This window comes from Barbatula barbatula (genome assembly GCF_947034865.1).
Source record: "Barbatula barbatula genome assembly, chromosome: 17".
Classification (NCBI taxonomy): domain Eukaryota; kingdom Metazoa; phylum Chordata; class Actinopteri; order Cypriniformes; family Nemacheilidae; genus Barbatula; species Barbatula barbatula.
The window spans coordinates 16,622,906-16,642,414 of NC_136780.1; the positions used below are offsets into that span (position 1 = coordinate 16,622,906).

General features: G+C 37.9%; 1 protein-coding gene across 2 annotated transcripts; it reads right to left on the reverse strand.

Annotated features, from left to right (window-relative positions):
• Positions 1 to 317: 317 nt before the first annotated feature.
• On the reverse strand, positions 318 to 13,617 carry slc34a2b (solute carrier family 34 member 2b). 2 transcript variants are annotated; one of them, XM_079478372.1, is made up of 13 exons: positions 13,570 to 13,617; positions 12,784 to 12,841; positions 12,555 to 12,689; positions 12,335 to 12,463; positions 10,341 to 10,484; positions 9,990 to 10,101; positions 8,757 to 8,952; positions 8,417 to 8,512; positions 5,709 to 5,829; positions 4,925 to 5,092; positions 3,005 to 3,121; positions 2,664 to 2,788; positions 318 to 2,578 (listed from the first exon to the last, which is right to left on the reverse strand). In XM_079478372.1, exons 2-13 carry the CDS (start codon positions 12,836 to 12,838, stop codon positions 2,060 to 2,062), a joined length of 1,917 nt encoding a protein of 638 aa, XP_079334498.1. In that variant the 5' UTR covers positions 12,839 to 12,841; positions 13,570 to 13,617; the 3' UTR covers positions 318 to 2,059. The 2 variants fall into 2 exon arrangements, with proteins under 2 accessions (XP_079334498.1, XP_079334499.1); XM_079478373.1 differs by lacking the exon at positions 13,570 to 13,617 and adding an exon at positions 13,075 to 13,257.
• Between the last annotated feature and the right edge of the window lie 5,892 nt (positions 13,618 to 19,509).

The following is a 19,509-nucleotide window of genomic DNA, read 5'->3' on the forward strand; positions in this document are numbered from 1 at the left end:
CACACAGAACAGTTAGACACTATCTACTGTAAGGTCCATAAGCTTCACTTTGTTTTGAAATGTGGTCAGAGCTAAAATATGGGGCGGTTTATTCCCATTTTCTGCATACCATGCCTTGCGTCCTGATGTTTTTATAGACAGCCCTTATATGTAATTTGACTTGAGGGACTGTAACTACGTCATTAGAGAAGTAAGAAAATACCTTTTCTAGGGCTGTGGGTGAAAGCACATGTTTACCCACACTGTCGAAAAACAACAGTGTCTCCATTAGAGAAATAGATAGAAATAGCTCATTGAAAGATAATAAAAACATAACACTGTATTAAGTAAGGTCTTTATACACATCTGGAAACAGTTACTGTATGTTATATTGCATTTCTGTGGTATACAGTATCCTCCTAAACATTAAACACAGCACATTTAACATCACAAGTTGATGTTGTCATTGGTCAACAAGCATACAAGTCACATGACAATACAGATGTAGCATATACAGAAAGTATGCATACAACTTGTAGTAGTATTTCTTAGTATTTCTTGTACAGTGGCACTGTCACGGTATGTTATTGCAGATGTACAGACAGTCAATTATACAGTTATCGCTCCCCGAACTCTTTGTAAGTCGCTTTGGATAAAAGCATCTGCTAAATGACTAAATGTAAACAAATGTCCAGTTTTTAGGTAATAACATAAAATCATGTTTTCTGTCCTATGTGAAAGATGATTATATTCCTAATAATTGTATCTATTTCTAAATAATGGTTTGGTTTATGGTTCTCTTTAAAAGTGCAAATGTAGTTCTTATTACATTTTATTGGGAAAAGGCAGATATATATACAATATATACATTGACCTAAAAATCTTCCACAGCAAGTCACTTGAATACACTGTCATTGTTTCAATGGGGGCAAAGTTGTTTGGTAAAAAATGATTCTGTGTCGTAGTAAATTTTATAAAATTAAGTAAACTTTCCTACATACAGTTGTGATCTTGTTTTTTAACCAAACTTTGTTAAAATGATAGAAAAACTATTGGAATTCTAAATGCACAAATTATTGATTGTTTTATGCGATTTAGAATAAATCGAAGACTTTGTGTTTATTGTTCAGTTGTCTTTAAGATTTAGAAGAGATCGTGTCTGTATTTTTGAGATTCCTGGTTATCGTTTAGAAGAGGGGTGGTGTTGTGCTCAGATCATGGGAGATCTCATGAATTGTTATTTTGCTCAGTGAACATTAACGGTTTAACTCTCAGCTTACCCGTACATCATATATATTGTAAAGAATAATACATTTTCAACTGAAGTAAAAAATGATCAACTTATCTCCAATGAGTATTTCTTCCAGATTTTTTTAAGTTTATCATGTGACGTTCTTGAATAATTTAGGCTATTTTACTTTAAAGCTTATATTTCATGAGTAAATAAGTGTCTCTAACTCAGGCAGTTTCTGCATATCTCATATTAAGCTTGAGTATTTACACAACACTACTGTACCCTTTAAATATCCGTAGAGTCTTTAGTTTGATCACACGGTTTTTCATGTCCAAAAAGAGAGATACTGCATTAGACATCCAACAAGTTGACCATGTCAAGCATGAGAAGGCAGCACGTTTAACATTGTTTTCATGCATTCTGACTTCTTTACAACTACAAAATACTTCCAAATATTGCACTGGGTGTGATTTAAAAAAATTAGATTGTATAATATTCAAAGATCTGATATTTCCTGACAGAAACAAATCTAGTTTCTTGACTAGCCTTCTAACATCGATGTCGTCGCTGAGACAAACAGTTCATTGGCGAATTTTAAAAGGTCTGGTTGTATGTTTTTTGGAAATTTCATTTTATCTTTACAAATATCTAAAAAACATCTTTAAATAGTTAACACAAACATTTTTTGCAACATTACTATTAAGGTTTTGCATTACATCTTGTGTGACTCGTGTTGTTAAGTAGAAATGGTTCTACTGTAGCCAGCCTGCATCAACTCAGTGCAATCATTAGAACGCCTTACAAAATATTACCATATTAAATTAATAACAATTGTCCATTTAAACATTACAAACTGGTTGCAAAAACAATCCCCTCATCTTCTATAGAGAGTGCTGGATTGTCGTACACCTCTAAACTTTCGTCCCCTTTCATCTCGTCTTTTTCTTCATCATTGCAACACTTGCAGCAGCAGCGAGTTCTGCAGAAGGTCATGGCCAGCGTGACCTTTCTGTCCCAGGGTTTAAAGGAATGCAGCGGTTTGGGCAGGAAGTCCCAGCTGCGGAGGCATGAGGGCAGGAAACGCGGGCAGCGGCTCTGCATGATGTTCACCACAATCACAAAGACCACCAGGACTACCACGGGCACGCCGACTCCCACTAAGACCTGCCACCCCGCAATGGAGAGGCCGAGGACCGACAGCGGGAAGAGGAAGAAGCACAGGAAGAGGTACAGGGCGGCGAACCAGCGGTACTTGGCCGTGCGGTTGCCCAGAGCTTTGGCCAATCGGATAGGGATGCGGGTGATGGGAATGGGGTACCACAGTAAAATACCACAGATATTGAAGACGAAATGGCAGAGAGAAATCTGGAAAAAATACAGATGTCAACCTCAGAAAACCTTAGACAATATAAGGTTGTTTCAAAACAATAACGTGAGCTCATAAACAGACCTGTAGTGAGTTTGCCAGTGTCTCTCCTGGACTGGCCATAGCAGCTAGAATAGCTGTGGTTGTTGTGCCAATGTTGGAGCCCAGTGTAAGTGGATAAGCCCTTTCAATGCTAATAACACCAATACCTGAAGAGACCGGAAACAACAGCATGTGCTCACTTCATGCAGTGTTTCTGATTACAAAGTTTTAAAACAACATACTAAACTAACTTAAGTAAAACCTAATGTGCGGCCTAGAAGTATTTCATCGGTTTGCAGCGAGGTCTTTAAACAAATCTGTAGATGACAATTGTAACACTACAGCTATCTTGAGGTATGAAGGTAAAAGGTTTCTGTACTGACCGACGAGTGGAGTGATGGCAGAGGTGAAGACAGAGCTGCTCTGAACAATGAAGGTCATTCCAGCTCCAACAATGATGGCGAGGTAACCGGTCAACCAGCCGAAGGGGAAGGGGAAATCTGCCCAATCATATTAGAAAGGTTTTGAACTATCAGTGTCAAAATAAAGTTACAGCACAAACACAGATTATTTTATGACACTCATGCATCATTTGTGTAACAAGCAGTTTGAATTTTTTTTTTTTATAATTCCATACTGAATAGCATTACTCATTAATGACTGCTTCTCAAAAACAGTGGTGGACAGTATTTCCATGCATTTATAACCACATTTAACAGCATTTTTACTGCATTTCATAAAAACAAATCATTCATCGTACCTAAAATTGTACCAAACTAAAAATAGGAATGAGTGAATCATAACGATTCTGTATTAACATGTTAAATTGATACAGAAGCTCTTGATTTAACAACTCACAGATTCAGAGATAGTTTCAAGTCACTCAAATGTTTGTTCAATGCTTGAATGTCTACAAAAAAGCACATTGCCTTTGCTGCTATATCTAATGCCGTAACCGCTTTGAAGATTAAAAACACCGATGAACATAATTTAATGTAAAGATTTAAAGTTGAAACATTACCAGCAACAAGCTGTCAAAATTATAATTGTCATTACATATATTTTGTTTTAATTTTGTTGAAATTCACTCATTCCCTATGCATGTAAACATGCCTAATTTTTAACTTAATTCAATGTTGAATTTCAGTAACTTTACAATTCTATAGGAATTTAAAGTTTTATGTGATATTGCATAGTCTTTTTAATATTTGACCCGTATTTCTCGCTCTCGGTTATCATAAATGTGTCATTCTCAGTGATAACCACTGTGCGTGTGTATGTCTATGTGTGCTAGCACGTTTGCATATTGTGTGTGTGGAGAGTTTTGTATGTGGGTGTGTTTGAATCTGTGTGTGTGTCAGTCTTTATGTTTTTACTGGTATAACCTTATAGGTTTTGCTTATAGTCAATAGGTTTCGTGAGGGCTGCTTTGTAACAATGAAAATTGTAAAAAGCACCATATAAATAAAGCTGACTTGAAGTCTAGACATTACATGCAGTATCTGGTAAAGATGGATACACAATTTCTCCACAGATACAAATTATTCAGAGTGCTGAAGGTGAACTTCACATTTCTTAACTTTTGAATGTTATTAATTAATCGAATGATTATTCATATTGCACACTAGTGATGTTTCTTAACACTTATGTACATAAGCAAATTAATAGCATTTTTCTTTCCTCTTTTGATTGACATCGGCCCTATTCATTGGCAGACGGCTTAAAATTGCTGTAAAACAATTGCTGTACGATATATTGGTGCATCTCTAGTATATAGTACATAAGTCATTGTAATTTTTATTAGGGGAAATGTTACTTCGTGAAACTTCACAACGTTACTGAACTACTGTTAGTTAAAAGTAATAGCGGCATGTCAATTCTCACAAACTCTTCGTAAAATATTTACAGTTCGACGTAATGAGTAAGAATGTACCTGAGTATTCTGAAACCAACAGAACGTGCATACACACACACCTGAGGCACTCAGAAATATTCAGAATGAAATGATATTCCTGTGCAGCTCATCAGACAGCAGGACTGCGTCACCTGCGCTGACTATCATATGACAGGATACACGCTAACACGCTTTCAAACATCACAGCCACAGGAATGTGATAAGCTGGAATTCTGGGTGGGTCGCCAATTGCTACATGAAATATTTGCTAAACATGTCTTTCTTCATTTCCTTGAAAAGCCCGCCTCTGATAAGCGCTTTACTTTGAACATTCACACCTTTGTTTTGAAGTGAATGTTAGCGGTGAGCATTATCTTATCATAAATGATTATTGACTGGATTGGCTCACCTGTGTTGAGCACCTTTTTGATGACCACGGCCACCTGACCCTTCAGCATGGAGTTTAGTAGTTTTACGATGAGAATGAGACAAGTACACAGAGCCAGCAACGACAGAGCCAACAAAATCAAACCCACCGCCAGGTCCGGGAGATCAGCGTGCACAAATATATGAGTACCTGAGGAGAAAAAACATCATGAACCTTACTGAAAAGCAAAGCTCAAATCATTGACTTGGTTTAATACTCAAAAATACTCAATATCTTATAGCCTAAATGGTCATTCTCTACAAGTCAAGGATGCATGGTGCTGTCTAAAGATCAGAGGCTCTTTCACGGCTGATGGAGTTGGGAATGAAAAATACTCTTGAGTATTTTACTCGAAGTCCTTTGAAGCAAGACTGGAATTTGAACGTTGGGTCCAAGTACTCCAGAGTTGAAATCCTCATTGATTTTAATCGACCAAATTTGACCCCATAGCAAAAGCCCTCCTTGCAGAATAGCTGAGCCTCTTTGTTCAGGTGCGACGGCTTCAGCTGCCCAAGGCTGTTAGGAAGAAAAGCCCCATTGAAAACGGAGTGGGTGGAGAAGGTGAGGGGGTAAGGTGAAGCTACAACGGCTCTCTGCACTAAAAGAAGTTATTGTTCTCGCAGTGAATCACGGTGGATGGCTTGGAGTTTAAATAAGTGAAGTATGTAAGAAAGAAGGGGGAATGGATTATTAACAGGCTTCTGTTGATACAGGAGGCTCCTGTCTCAGTTTCTGCAAAGAATCGAATCAAAGCTGAGGCACTCACACTTCTTTAGGTTGATGGTTTCTGTCTGGTTCTGTTCGGTCCAGGTTATGTTGTTCTCCACCCAGCATAAGGCATCAGGAGTACAGTTTGCAATTCCAGGGACTGTAATGTTCACAAGGTTCTGCATTAAATAAATCACACTGTCAGGAGCAAAGCTCACAAGAGAGAAAGAACATAAAGCTCGAAAGCATGGAAGTAATGTAATATCGAATTTATTTCACCTGCTTTACACAACGTGACATTTAAGAAAATGTTTCTTTTACGTTAAGATTTAGGCATTTGGCAGATGCTTTTATCCAAAGCAACTTACATAGCATTATCCTATACATTTATACATAGGTATCTGCAATCCCCTGTGGGCTCAACCCACAACCTTACGTTGTTAACGCAATGCTCTTACCACTGAGCTACAGGAAAGCTTTTCAATGTTATTTCCAGTTTTTCCACACCAGCCGTGAAGGCAAGCAGCAAATAGATTTTCATTAGAAATTGGCATTTTTATAAATCACGTTGCGTGTCAGGAAACAAGGCCAGAAACTATGTTTGATGGTTATACTAGGAGCACCTGTATACGTAGGAAACATTTTAAAGCATAATGGGTGCACAGTTGACAGTAGCTCAGTGGTTAGAGCATGGCCAGGGATTGCATTTACTTGGAAAGTATAATGCAATCTACATCGCTTTGCCAAATGCATAAATGTAAGAATCTGCTTGCATCACAGCTACGATGGTTTCACATTTCTAGTTTTCCTATATCTCAGTGGCTAGAGCATTGCACTAGCAATGCCAAGGTTGTGGGTTCGATCCCACGGATTGCACGTACTTGGAAACAAATATTAAGCCTAATGCAATGCAAGTCACTTTGGATAAAAGCGTCCGCCCAATTCATAAATGTACGCAGAATTCTGCTGCTTCCTATCCGTAAAGTTTCATTGCATTTCCTATATAACTTTGGATTTAATATACACTTTAAAATGCTGGGTTATTTTCAACCTAGCATTGAACCAAAAAGGAGCAAACCGAGGGTTGTAAATAAACCTATGCTGGGTTGTTTTAACCCATTGTTGGATCTTATTACTAATACATTTTAACCCAACAGTTGGGTTCGTCTCTTATGAAAATTGTCCAACCATGGTCAACCCTCTAGTACCCTCCCAGCCAACCCAAAGATTCACCACAACCTTGCCATTCAACTAGGCTCATCAACTATTACATCGTCCAGTACAGCCAGAAACCTGGGGGTGGTAATCGATGATCGGCTTAACCTCACAAGTCATGTTGCCAGCAGCCCCCGGTCCTGTAGATTCATACTCTACACACTAGGAAAATTACACCTTTCCTATCAGAGCACTCTACGCAAGTCCTAGTCCAGGCTCTTGTCTTGTCCAAACTGGATTAGTGCAATGCGCTCCTGGCTGGACTTCCTGCTTGCACAATCAAACCTCTCCAGATGATCCAGAATGTGGCAGCAAGAGTGGTCTTCAATGAAGTTCGACATTATGAGTAAGAATGTACCTGAGTATTCTGAAACCAACAGAACGTGCATACACACACACACAGCTGTGGCACTCAGAAATATTCAGAATGAAATGATATTCCTGTGCAGCTCATCAGACAGCAGGACTGCGTCACCTGCGCTGACTATCATATGACAGGAAATTAGACCTTTCCTATCAGAGCACTCTACGAAAGTCCTAGTCCAGGCTCTTGTCTTGTCCAAACTGGATTATTGCAATGTGCTCCTGGCTGGACTTCCTGCTTGCACAATCAAACCTCTCCAATTGATCCAGAATGCGGCAGCAAGAGTGGTCTTCAATGAACCAAAGAGAGCGCATGTAACTCCGCTCTTCATCAGGTTACACTGGCTCCCTGTTGCCGCCCGCATAAAGTTCAAAGCTATGCTCCTGGCCAACAAGACCACCACCGGGTCTGCACCATCATATCTTCACTCGCTAATGCAGATCGATGTTCCTGCCAGATCACTGCACTCTGCAAAGGAACAACGACTAGTGGTACCATCCCAAAAAGGAAAAAAGTCACTCTCCCGTACCTTCTCTGGATCTGTTCCACATTGGTGGAATGATCTACCTGCTGCTACAAGATCAGCAGAGTCTGCTTTTTGTCTGCAGAGTCGGTTGCCATCTTTAAAAAACGCATCTCTTCTGTCAACACTTCGCTGATTGATTTATCCTTATCCTTTTCCCTTTCCTTCTTAAAAAAAATTATTTAACGATACTAACCTCACTATTCTTAGCTTTGTATACTGTGCTAGGCTTTAATGGACTAGTGTTATGCACTTATGCATTTTGTTGGCTATGTTGTTATAATTGCTTCCAATGTTTCCTCATCTGTAAGTCGCTTTGGATAAAAGCGTCTGCCAAATGACTAAATGTAAATGTAGTACCCTACAGTCACTTTTGACCAAAATAATGTCTTTATAGATTTTTTCTCACTTTAATGATACGAAACTTTGTGACTATACTGAGAGTGTTCCTACTACATTTACATTAGTTCTCTAAGTTTTGGAATACAGCTATACATCTAATGTAGATGTTATCGATTAACTAGACAAACAAATTAAATACTTCACTATCAATATTTATTATAAAAACTCATGTGCCATTTGAAAAAAATCCTATTTTGTCATGTTTTTTTTCCAGGCACAGATGACTGATAAGAAACTCATGAACTATCTTAATGTTTCTCACCGTGACTTTCTGAGTTTTACACCAGATCTTAATCAGACTTTTATTTCGGGCGGCAGGGTCTCCAGTTGCGATGCCACTGATAACAGAGCTGTCCAGCTGAAAGACAACAGGTTACAAAATGGTCAGTTTATTTGATGCAAAAGGAATATAATACAAAGTATAGTTCTATAAAAGTAGATACATTTAAAAAATAAATCTAAATATAGAAAACTATGGGGGATTTACAATGCTGATGACCGTTGAATGCATCATGAAAAAGGTCCATTAGGTTTGGAGTAAATTTTTTCCTCATTCCTATTTTCCACACTTTACACTTCACAACCGCTGATGTTGATCTCACCTCAATGATGTTCTTGGTGAGGGGTTCTGTAATGACCTTCAGCAGATCCGGAGCATCTGCACCAGTCTGAATTTGAAAGGAGTCGATGATAAGTTTTGTGAGTTTGTACAGGAACCCTGAGGCCACCTCAAGAGGCAACAGCACCAACACAGACAGCCAGTTAAAGAAATCATGGACAGTGGCACCAGCAAACGCCCTGAGACAGACATTCAGCTGATGTTAAAACAAAAAAAGATATACTTCCATACCGTACACAGACAATTTAGAAAATGCGATAAAGTACATTTGCACTTCCATAAGTGGACATTACACGGCTCATTTGAATGCTTGGTCCTGATTGGCCAGTCGCGACATTACAAGGGTCGTTATTTAATCAATTTGAGAGGTTTAGTTTAATATTACACAAAAATAATTATAAATAAGCCTTTTAATAATACATGACATTATATTTACAAATGATTAAACCAATTTGCCTGTTTGTGACATTTGAACGTTGGTCCTTAATTTAAAACTAAACAGCTTTTCCTTACGGAAGGTCTGCATTTGGTAAAAATTAGTTAATAAAATATTTCAAATTCACATTTTATGTTCCGTTTTTCAGTGTGATAGTGTCGGGGCTCATTTCTGCGATAACAACTGGCTGACTGTACATTATCCCTTACATATTATTAGTTTTCTATTTTTTGTCATTTGTATTGATTTTGTTGAGTCTCTGACTTGTAACTAAATTTTATTCATAAGCAAGTACATTTAGACCTGGTTTCAGAGACAAGGCTTAAGGCTGGTCCCAAAATAAAACTAATGTGTGACCCGTCTTAACTGAATAACTTGCCCTTAATAAATCAGTGCCATTGTTTAGATATCTTAATTCAACTAAGGCGTAGTCGTGGTTTAAGCTAAGCTGTGTCTGTGAAACCGGCATTAGTGTGTTTGAAAAAGTGCTTTATTCCTACTATTTTCTGTTACTTTATTTTTGACAAATGTATTTTGTAGTTCAGAGCAATCATTTTACAGACATTCCTGGGCAGATGACCATCTGCATATCACAAACCATTTTTTTTTTTAGATCTAAGGGATTTATACTTGTTACTGTACAAGTATATACAAATATATTAATCAATTACAGAAATTACTCTGAAATCAGAGTTTATTGCATTTTATGGTATTTCCAGTTTTGTTCTGAAATCAATAAATGTTTGTGTATTATGCAACTATTGCCTCAGTTGGCATTACCTGCGGAATTCATTGCGATCTCCTGCTTGCATCACAGCTACGATTGTGTTTGTCACAGAAGTTCCGATGTTAGCACCCATGATGATTGGCACTGCAGACCTCACCTCCAACACTGAAATACACACATGAGAAATAACTTCATATTAAACTGATTTTCCTCCTTTATCACTCAAATCATTCATTCAAATGCTTAAGTCACAATCTAATATAAATCAATAAATCTTGCATTTTTTATAGTGTGGTTATACATTTATTTGGTGCTTTGTGCTATAGTTCAGCCTTTTATAAAAGATTAAGGTCCATATCAAGATGATATCTGTTTGCGCATGAATCAAAGGGAGAGAAACTCACATCCAGATGAAACCATGCTGACCACAATAGAGGAGGATGTGCTTGAGCTCTGAACCAGAACAGTGACCAAAACTCCAATGACCAGTCCAGCCACAGGGTTAGAAAGTACAGCATTGTCTTTGAAGATGTCACCAGCGGCCTTTCCTGTGTACAATTAAAAAAAAAACACCAAGCTATGCCACTTGTGTCCACAACACAATTGTTTTCTATTTCTGTGCAACTTCAAAGATAAGCGCCTATTACACATTAACCCTGTACAACTGGGACATGCTTTTAAATGGTGCCATTTGTTTGAAGTACACTTTAACCTACAAAACTTTTTCCATTTGTTCTCTATTTATTACAGTATAGTTCTAAAGTATATTTCTACAAAACAATAAAGTAGCATAGTTATATAACAGATCCTGTGTTGTATGGGTGTTCTGCCAAATGCAAGAGATACGTTTCTTGGAAGATTTTATATGTATTTGTGCGTTATATTATGTATGTGTGCATATGTATGTGACTGTGTGTGCGCGTTTATATGCATTTGTGCATATGTATGTGACTGTGTGTGCGCGTTTATATGCATTTGTGCATATGTATGTGACTGTGTGTGCGCGTTTATATGCATTTGTGCATATGTATGTGACTGTGTGTGCGCGTTTATATGCATTTGTGCATATGTATGTGACTGTGTGTGCGCGTTTATATGCATTTGTGCATATGTATGTGACTGTGTGTGCGCGTTTATATGCATTTGTGCATATGTATGTGACTGTGTGTGCGCGTTTATATGCATATGTATGTGACTGTGTGTGCGCGTTTATATGCATATGTATGTGACTGTGTGTGCGTTTATATGCATTTGTATGTGACTGTGTGTGCGTTTATATGCATTTGTATGTGACTGTGTGTGCGTTTATATGCATTTGTATGTGACTGTGTGTGCGTTTATATGCATTTGTATGTGACTGTGTGTGCGTTTATATGCATTTGTATGTGACTGTGTGTGCGTTTATATGCATTTGTATGTGACTGTGTGTGCGTTTATATGCATTTGTATGTGACTGTGTGTGCGTTTATATGCATTTGTATGTGACTGTGTGTGCGTTTATATGCATTTGTATGTGACTGTGTGTGCGTTTATATGCATTTGTATGTGACTGTGTGTGCGTTTATATGCATTTGTATGTGACTGTGTGTGCGTTTATATGCATTTGTATGTGACTATGTGTGCGTTTATATGCATTTGTATGTGACTGAGTGTGTTTATATGCATTTGTATGTGACTGTGTGCGTTTATATGCATATGTATGTGTGTTTTTAATATTAGATTAATATATGTGTATTTTGTAATAATTTACATATAAATAGTTTTTTATCAGTAAGCTCTCCTTAGTAGTCTACGAATATCTTTATTATAGGACAAACTAACGTCCTGAGACCTGAATCAAAGACAACATATGTTAACAAAACAATGCCGTGAATTCCTATGAGCGAGAGGTCAAAGCTCAGAAGTTCCGCCTTCCAGCAGAAAAAGCCAATGAGCGAAGACGGATAGGCTCTCTGTGGGAGGGGCTCCGTACATAGTCTCGCAAAGCGTTAACAACACTTTACGCATGTGCAACAGCTGAAGCAACTTTAAATAAATTGTTCAAAGAAAAGTTCAAGCCATTTCAGCTGATGCATCACATTTATGGTACATTTAATGTCAGAAATCATTGTTCGTTCAACCTTTGTTGTTTAGTTGTGATCTTGGCACATTATCTTAAAGATATCCGTCAATCCACATTCACGTTGATAAGACTTGGTCTTGTATGACTAAAATAGCTGCCCGGAGCAGCTCCATAATCTGGCGGCTGGAATGTTGTTGGTACTTATAACATTACTATGAAGTAAAAAGTAAAACACTACGGTTCAACGTTTCTTACGATAGAAGTACAAAATAAGTAGATCGACCAAAAGCGAAATCCATCGAAAGTTGTACACAGCGTGAAAAAGTTGATCGTTACCTCCAACCAGTTGAAACGAGGAGCTTAGGACGTCCAGAGAACAGACGAACAGGTAGAGGAAGCCAAGCAGAAGAACGAGCTTTAAAGTGGAGGTCAGAACCCGGAGAACTTTCCCCCTCGTGTCCAGATCTGCAGGAGAACACGGGAGTCATGATTTAAGCGCGTGCTGCGTTGGCCTCGTGTCTGTCCGCGGCGCGCGTGCGGTCGTTTCTTCACGTACCTGACCATTTCACCCCGTTGTCCTGGAGCTCGGGCAGATCCCACGGGTCCTCGCCCTCTTCTTCTTCTGGTTCTTTTTCATCCAGAGAGACGGTGCTGTGAGAAGGCAGTCCGGGTTCGGCGGCATCTTTGGCGTCTGTGGGAGTAAAGGCGCGTGTCGGAGTGAGAAAGAACGCAGGAAAAGCGGGAAATGGGAAGTGCGTGGACGTGGCTTTATAGGAGACGCGTACCGATTTCCGGCTGCAGCGTGACGGGTTGACTTGCCTTCTCACACAGAGGGGCCATTACCTTCAGTTATATAAACACACAAAAGACGAAATGCATCACTTTCATCGGGTTCTGGACATTCTTTTTCTTTGTTAAGTGGTACATTTTTGTACAGAAGTTTCATTAGGAAACACGTGGAAAATGATAGAAGTGCCTGTTACAAGCTCCGAGAAACTTTATTGAGACTTAAGACTACGTGTTTCTTTCTTTTCGTCTTTATTTATTTTCATATAATGACACATAAAAGTACTTACAAGTATTTACTCAAAACAACGTGGTTCATCTGTCATCGATATATGCGATATGCTGATTCCCTCAATCAAATATAAATCTGTTCACTCCCCAACATTCATGACAATGAGCACATCTATATTCAAATACACCCAGACCGATGTATCTGCTTGAGCTACACTACAGTTTAACAACCTGTTATCTGTAAAATACATCCAAAGCACTATAAAGATCATATCACTACACATCGATAAAGTGAAACGGCTGAAGTCATATGATGGTTCCAAAATGAGAAAACTCATTTTTAAAATGTTCAAATTCATGTGTTTTTTTGTGCATTCCGATTAATATCAATCAAACAGCAGTTTGTTTTGTTTTGATTAAAGCCATAATAAGTCCAAAAATACAGCAACTAACACAATAAAAATAAGATAACATAATAAAAACATGATTTCATTATCTTCATTTATCGGTCAATTGATGTCATGTATGTTTTCCTTTCTGTTAGATTTTCTTACCTCTCCTTGGAGTGTCTGTTAGATGTTAATCCTGAATCCAGTAGATCTACCTGTAGAGGAGGACGGGTGTCTTATATACACCTGCAGCAGGGGAGTCCTGCATGTGTCACTGATCTAAAGTCCGGACAAGGGAAAGGGATCATAGTACCTTTCTCAGAAAAATTTTGTCTAATTATCACATCAACCACACTGATATAATCTCATGATTCACAACATCTCAAGACTTGATGATGCATCAATACACATAAAGAATGTGGTAAAGAAGTTGACAATGAGAATGAGACATTTCTTTAAAGTTTCTATTCTAACAGCACAATAGATCATTCTGGCCAAATGAAAGTCTGCCCCCTGTTGATTAAAAGAGCTGGGGTCCGAAAGACCACCCAACACTATGCAGTGTGTTTCATGAACGTAGCTCTCTAACACATGCCCTGTTTCTTTACAATGTATTGTTGATGCTAGTAGTATACAGAAATGAAACAACTGAAACAAAGGACTTGTAACTGTGTAATTATTTATTTAAGTGAACTCGTATAGTTTAAGAGCAACCAAATAATAAATAACCAAAAAGCGTGAACTGTTTAGTTTCGGGCATGTTGATTTAGAAGTGTTCCAATTACATCACTAAAAGATAGAAAGAAAGAAAAAAGTACATATGTTTTTTTGGCATTCATTTGTTTGCTTAATTGTTGTAAGAAATTATTTAACAAAAAAATGATCTTATAATTGTTATGTTATCATGATACAGTATGTGACATTAAACTGTTAAACAATCCCTGTTGGAAGTGCATTGACCTAAGAACAACCTTTATAAAAAGAATGTCAGAGCGCTTATTGAGTTAGCGATACAAACGAAATAAAAAAAAATACAATACCTTATTCAGAATTTATTATTGTATTTCAGTAAATGTAGTTTGTACAATGTAGAAGCTTACTCTCTTTCTCACTCTCTCTCTTTCACATGCACTGGTTATTTTATCTTTATGATATTGGATGAAAAGTGTTAACTAGAAAACTAGTTAAATATTAAACATAATTGTTTTTTTATTTTTGAATAATAAAATTATTTAGATAAAAGTTGAAATGGCATCGAGTTCACTGAGTTTAAGAAGTATGGTGTTCAATTCTGCAATAGGAAAGTAAATTGATGAGATAATAACTGCATGATCTCACAACAACACCATTTGGAAAATTCCCCGCCCATCTGGGAGACTATTGTGAGCGTCAGGATAAAGAGCCCTTGTCCTTTGAATAAATCATTTTCAGTGAATACTTTAATTTTGTAACTCTTTGTATCTCTGTTTCTATATTTATTTGTAGGCTATGACACGTACATTACTTTGCGAGGGATGAACGAGTCAAACTGTCACAAGTTTTCATTTAGATAAGGGAGAAATCCAAAGTATGTGCTGTTTTGGATGTTCCTTTTAGGGGGGATTCTGGTAAATAGTCTCAAGTTACGAGAGCAAAGATGACTTGAGGGCAGCCTCACACCGCATCCCAACCCAAGATTTCTGTGGTAAGCAATTTGTTTGTCCATACCAAACACGAAAAAGACTGAACCTCTGTATTGTATTTCATTTTTAATCTGTTTTATAAATCAATTTATAATAATTTAAATCTGACTCGATCACTTCTCTTCAGAAGATGAATGCCGCTGAAGCTTCTGAGGATTCAGTCTGACACTGATGGCTTGGGTGGTCTCTTAATTCAAAGTGCCTCGAAACAAGGTTGTATATTCACACCAACACTCTTTGGCATCTTCTTTCCGCTGCTGTCTTATGCCTTCAGTTAGTCTAAATATGATACATAAACATTGTCAAGTCAAGTCAGCTATATTTATATAGCGCTTTTTACAATTTTCATTGTTACAAAGCAGCAGTACAAGAAAACATTGACTATAAGTAAAACATATAAGGTTATGGAAGTCAAAACACAGGTCAAATATCAGACACACAATAAATTCCTATATGCAGTGTTAATTAAATAAGACTATCAAATTCTAGCAGCCCCCCGGCCAGGCAAACAGTGCAAAACAGTATGCAAACGGTGGCGAGGAACCCAAAACTCCATTGGAGGAGAAAAAAACCTCAGAGGGAAACCAGGCCTAACCAGGGGATTCCAGTTCCCCTCTGGCAAAAACTGCAGCCTCTGCACAAGCTCGACAGTGCTTGCACAACAAGGCAAAATAAAAAAAGTTAGATTTAAAATTATCATTAATAATCTAATAGCGACTGAAGTTTTGTAGAGTCGCCACGTCCTTCATCCAGCATTTGTCAGGTCTGGGAATGGATTGAGCCCTGCCCGCTCCGGTAACCTTGGACTGCATCCTGCCCGCTCTGGTAACCTTGGAACAATGAGACAAGACTGGCTGAGAGTAGAGTACTGTTCTGCACTCTTTGATGCAACAAATGCATCAGTTGTTATTGGAAGTGTCCCTGGTTCCGGTTGATCTAACTAGTGCAGCCTAGATCTTTAAAATATATATTATGAAAGTGTAGTGTATGCAAGATTAAAAAGATGCGTCTTTAGTCTAGATTTAAACTGACAGAGTGTGTCTGCCTCCCGGACAGTGCAGGGAAGACTGTTCCAAAGTTTAGGCGCTAGATAGGAAAAGGATCTGCCGCCTGCACTTGATTTTGAAATTCTAGGTATTACCAACTGACCTGACACCTGAGAGCGTAGTGCACGTGATGGACTATAATACGTTAGAAGTTCTCTCAAGTAGTGAGGGCTAAACCATGCAAGGCTTTATAGGTAATAAGCAAGATTTTAAAGTTAATGCGATGATTTATAGGTAACCAGTGCAAGGTTGACAGAACTGGGCTAATATGCTCATACTTTTTTGTACGCGTAAGAACTCGAGCTGCCGCATTTTGGACCAGTTGGAGTTTTTGTAATAGGACTGCAGGGCAACCACCTAATAGTGCATTACAGTAATCTAGTCTTGATGTCATAAAGGCATGTATAAGCTTCTCTGCATCTGATGGTGACAGCATATGACGTAGTTTAGATATATTTTTAAGATGGAAAAACGCAATTTTACAGGTGTTGGCGACCTGGTTCTCAAATGACAGAGTACTATTGAATATAAAGCCAAGATTCTTAGCTGAAGATGAGGGTTTTATGGAAGATCCATCAATAGTTAAGCAGTATTCTTGGTTGTTACGTAGGGCGGTTTTCGGTCCGATAAGTAACACTTCAGTTTTGTCCGAGTTCAGTAATAAAAAATTGCTACTCATCCACTTTTTTATATCAACTATGCATTCCACTATTCGATGGAATTGCTGTGTTTCATGAGGCTTCGAGGAAATATAAAGTTGCGTATCATCAGCATAACAGTGAAAGCTTACTCTGTGTCGCTTTATTATATCTCCTAGAGGTAGCATGTATAATGCGAAGAGCATAGGCCCTAAGACTGAGCCCTGTAGTACACCGTACTGGACTTGCGATTTGCGTGATACCTCATTGTTTATTGCTACATATTGAAAACGGTCGCATAAATAAGATCTAAGCCATTTCAAAGCTATTTCCTTAATACCGACATCATTTTCGAGTCTATGTAGGAGCATGCTGTGGTCAATGGTGTCGAATGCAGCACTAAGATCTAGCAGCATCAATAAGGAGATACAACCTCGGCCGGACACCATAAGCAGATCATTTGTAACTCTAATCAGAACAGTGTCTGTACTGTGATGTGCTCTAAATCCAGACTGGAAATCTTCATTAATCTCATTCCTTTGGAGGAAGGAGCATATTTGAATTGAAACTACTTTTTCCAGAACTTTAGATAAGAAAGGTAGATTCGAAATAGGTCTGTAGTTAACTAGTTCTCCAGGGTCCAGATGGGGTTTTTTTTGACAAGGGGCCTTATAACAGCCACCTTATATGCTTTAGGCACTAATGTCAGAGATGAGTTAATAATGCTAAGTAGAGGATCTATAATTTCTGGGAGCATCTCTTTCAGTAGATTTGTAGGTATAGGGTCTAACATGCATGAAGTTGATTTAGATGATCTAATGATTTTAGAGAGTTCATCGTGATCTATAGTAGAAAATGTACGTAATTTCTCCTTAGAGGCGCTGTAGTTAGTCGTTTGTTCAGCGGGATTCACTTCTGGTTGCATAGTTATAATTTTGTCTCTAATATCTTGGATTTTATTTGTGAAATAGTTCATAAAATCATCACTGCTATGCTGGTATACAGAATCAGAAGTCGCTGACGATTTATTTTTGGTTAATTTAGCCACTGTATCAAATAAAAACCTAGGGTTATGCTGGTTTTCTTCTATTAGTGATGAAAGGTAGGCAGATCTAGACGTTTTTAGGGCTTTCCTGTATTTTTTAATACTATCCTTCCAGGCAGTACGAAATACCTCTAATTTAGTTTTCTCAAAGTTGACACCAGAATTAATGGGTAATTGCTCCTAGATAAAACCGAGGTATGGAAAGTTGTGCTCAGGGAAGTGCTATTCGGAGACAATGCTGCCCTGACAGCCCATGACGAAAAAGCTTTATAGCGCCTTATCAATGGTTTTAGTTTTACACATGCTAGCAGGGAGTTTGGACTCAACAACGTCAATAAAACCAACATCATGGGACAAAATGTCACCAGTGCTCCAGCATGTCTAACAGTGATCATACCCATGAGGTGCTGGAGAACTAGAAGAAACAAAAGAATGTTAACAGTGTGTAATTTTTTGGAGGATATATTGACAGAAATGTAATTTGATATACATCTTTAAAGGCCTTACATAATGAAGCATTTTTTTACCTATGAATGAGTTATTTCTACATGTACAGTAAACTGCTGATCCCCTTGCATGGAATTCACAATGTTGTTTCTACAGTAGCCCTAAAGAGATCTCCTTCAGCAAAGAAGCGAAAACAGGACCAAATGTTTGTCCCGTGTGATCCACCGTAGTGCTTTGAAGCGAAGGGGAGGGGTGGACTGAGCCGTTTGTTTTCAATTTGCAACCTGATGGGTAGACAGGCTTTCCTGAAGCTCATTGGTATGAGCATTGCGTTAACCACGCAAGGTTGTGGGTTTGAACTCAGGCGATTGCAGATACCTATGTAAAATGTTAGGGTAAAGCTTTGTAAGTCGCTTTGGATAAAAGCGTCTGCCAAATGGCTAAATGTAAATGTAAATATAGACGTGGCTAAATTTCATACACTGGACCTTTAAAGTCCTTCAGTCATGGTGGCTTACAGACCTCATATCTGATATTTAAACAACCTTAGATTTAGTTTGTGTCCCAAATATTGTCATGCACATGCAAAGTATGGGAAGGTGTGTTTTTGTTCAATACATAAAAGTGCCAAATACAATTGAATAACAACTGTGTAATCATACCAGGAATGTAAAACACTTGCCAAAAACAATATCAGAATAACAACTACATTTACTGTTTTCACCAGCTGCATTTTACTGTCCTTTGAATTCTGTGTCGATTGCATTATAAAATAAAACACATAAACGTCTTCTCTATTTAGAGGACCATGTTGTAATCTGACAAGATGACCTCATTCCAAATGACATTGAAATGGTTCGATAGATAATTGTGTAAATAAAGATTTTCCAGTAGAGAGCCATGACCTTAAAATAAAACACACATACCACTTCAGTTTTTAGAGTCATAAAAAGATAACAGTGCACATGATGACCTTGTTGCTCACTAAAGTTGAAGCATAATTCCGGTCATAATCTTTCAGTAGTGCTAATTTCAATGTGATTTAGGTTATATCATGCAGCTATGAGATTATTTATGCAGGATTATTTGTACAAATTTGTGTTTGTTTTCCCTTAATCTTAGTTTCTTACAGTGCATCTCTTTCCATATATGTGGCGAGAAGCTTCTTGAAATTGTTTTCAACTTTTGTCTATTTCTTTTGTAACTATGTCACACTTTCTAGAATACAGAGGCCTATTGCACAAAGC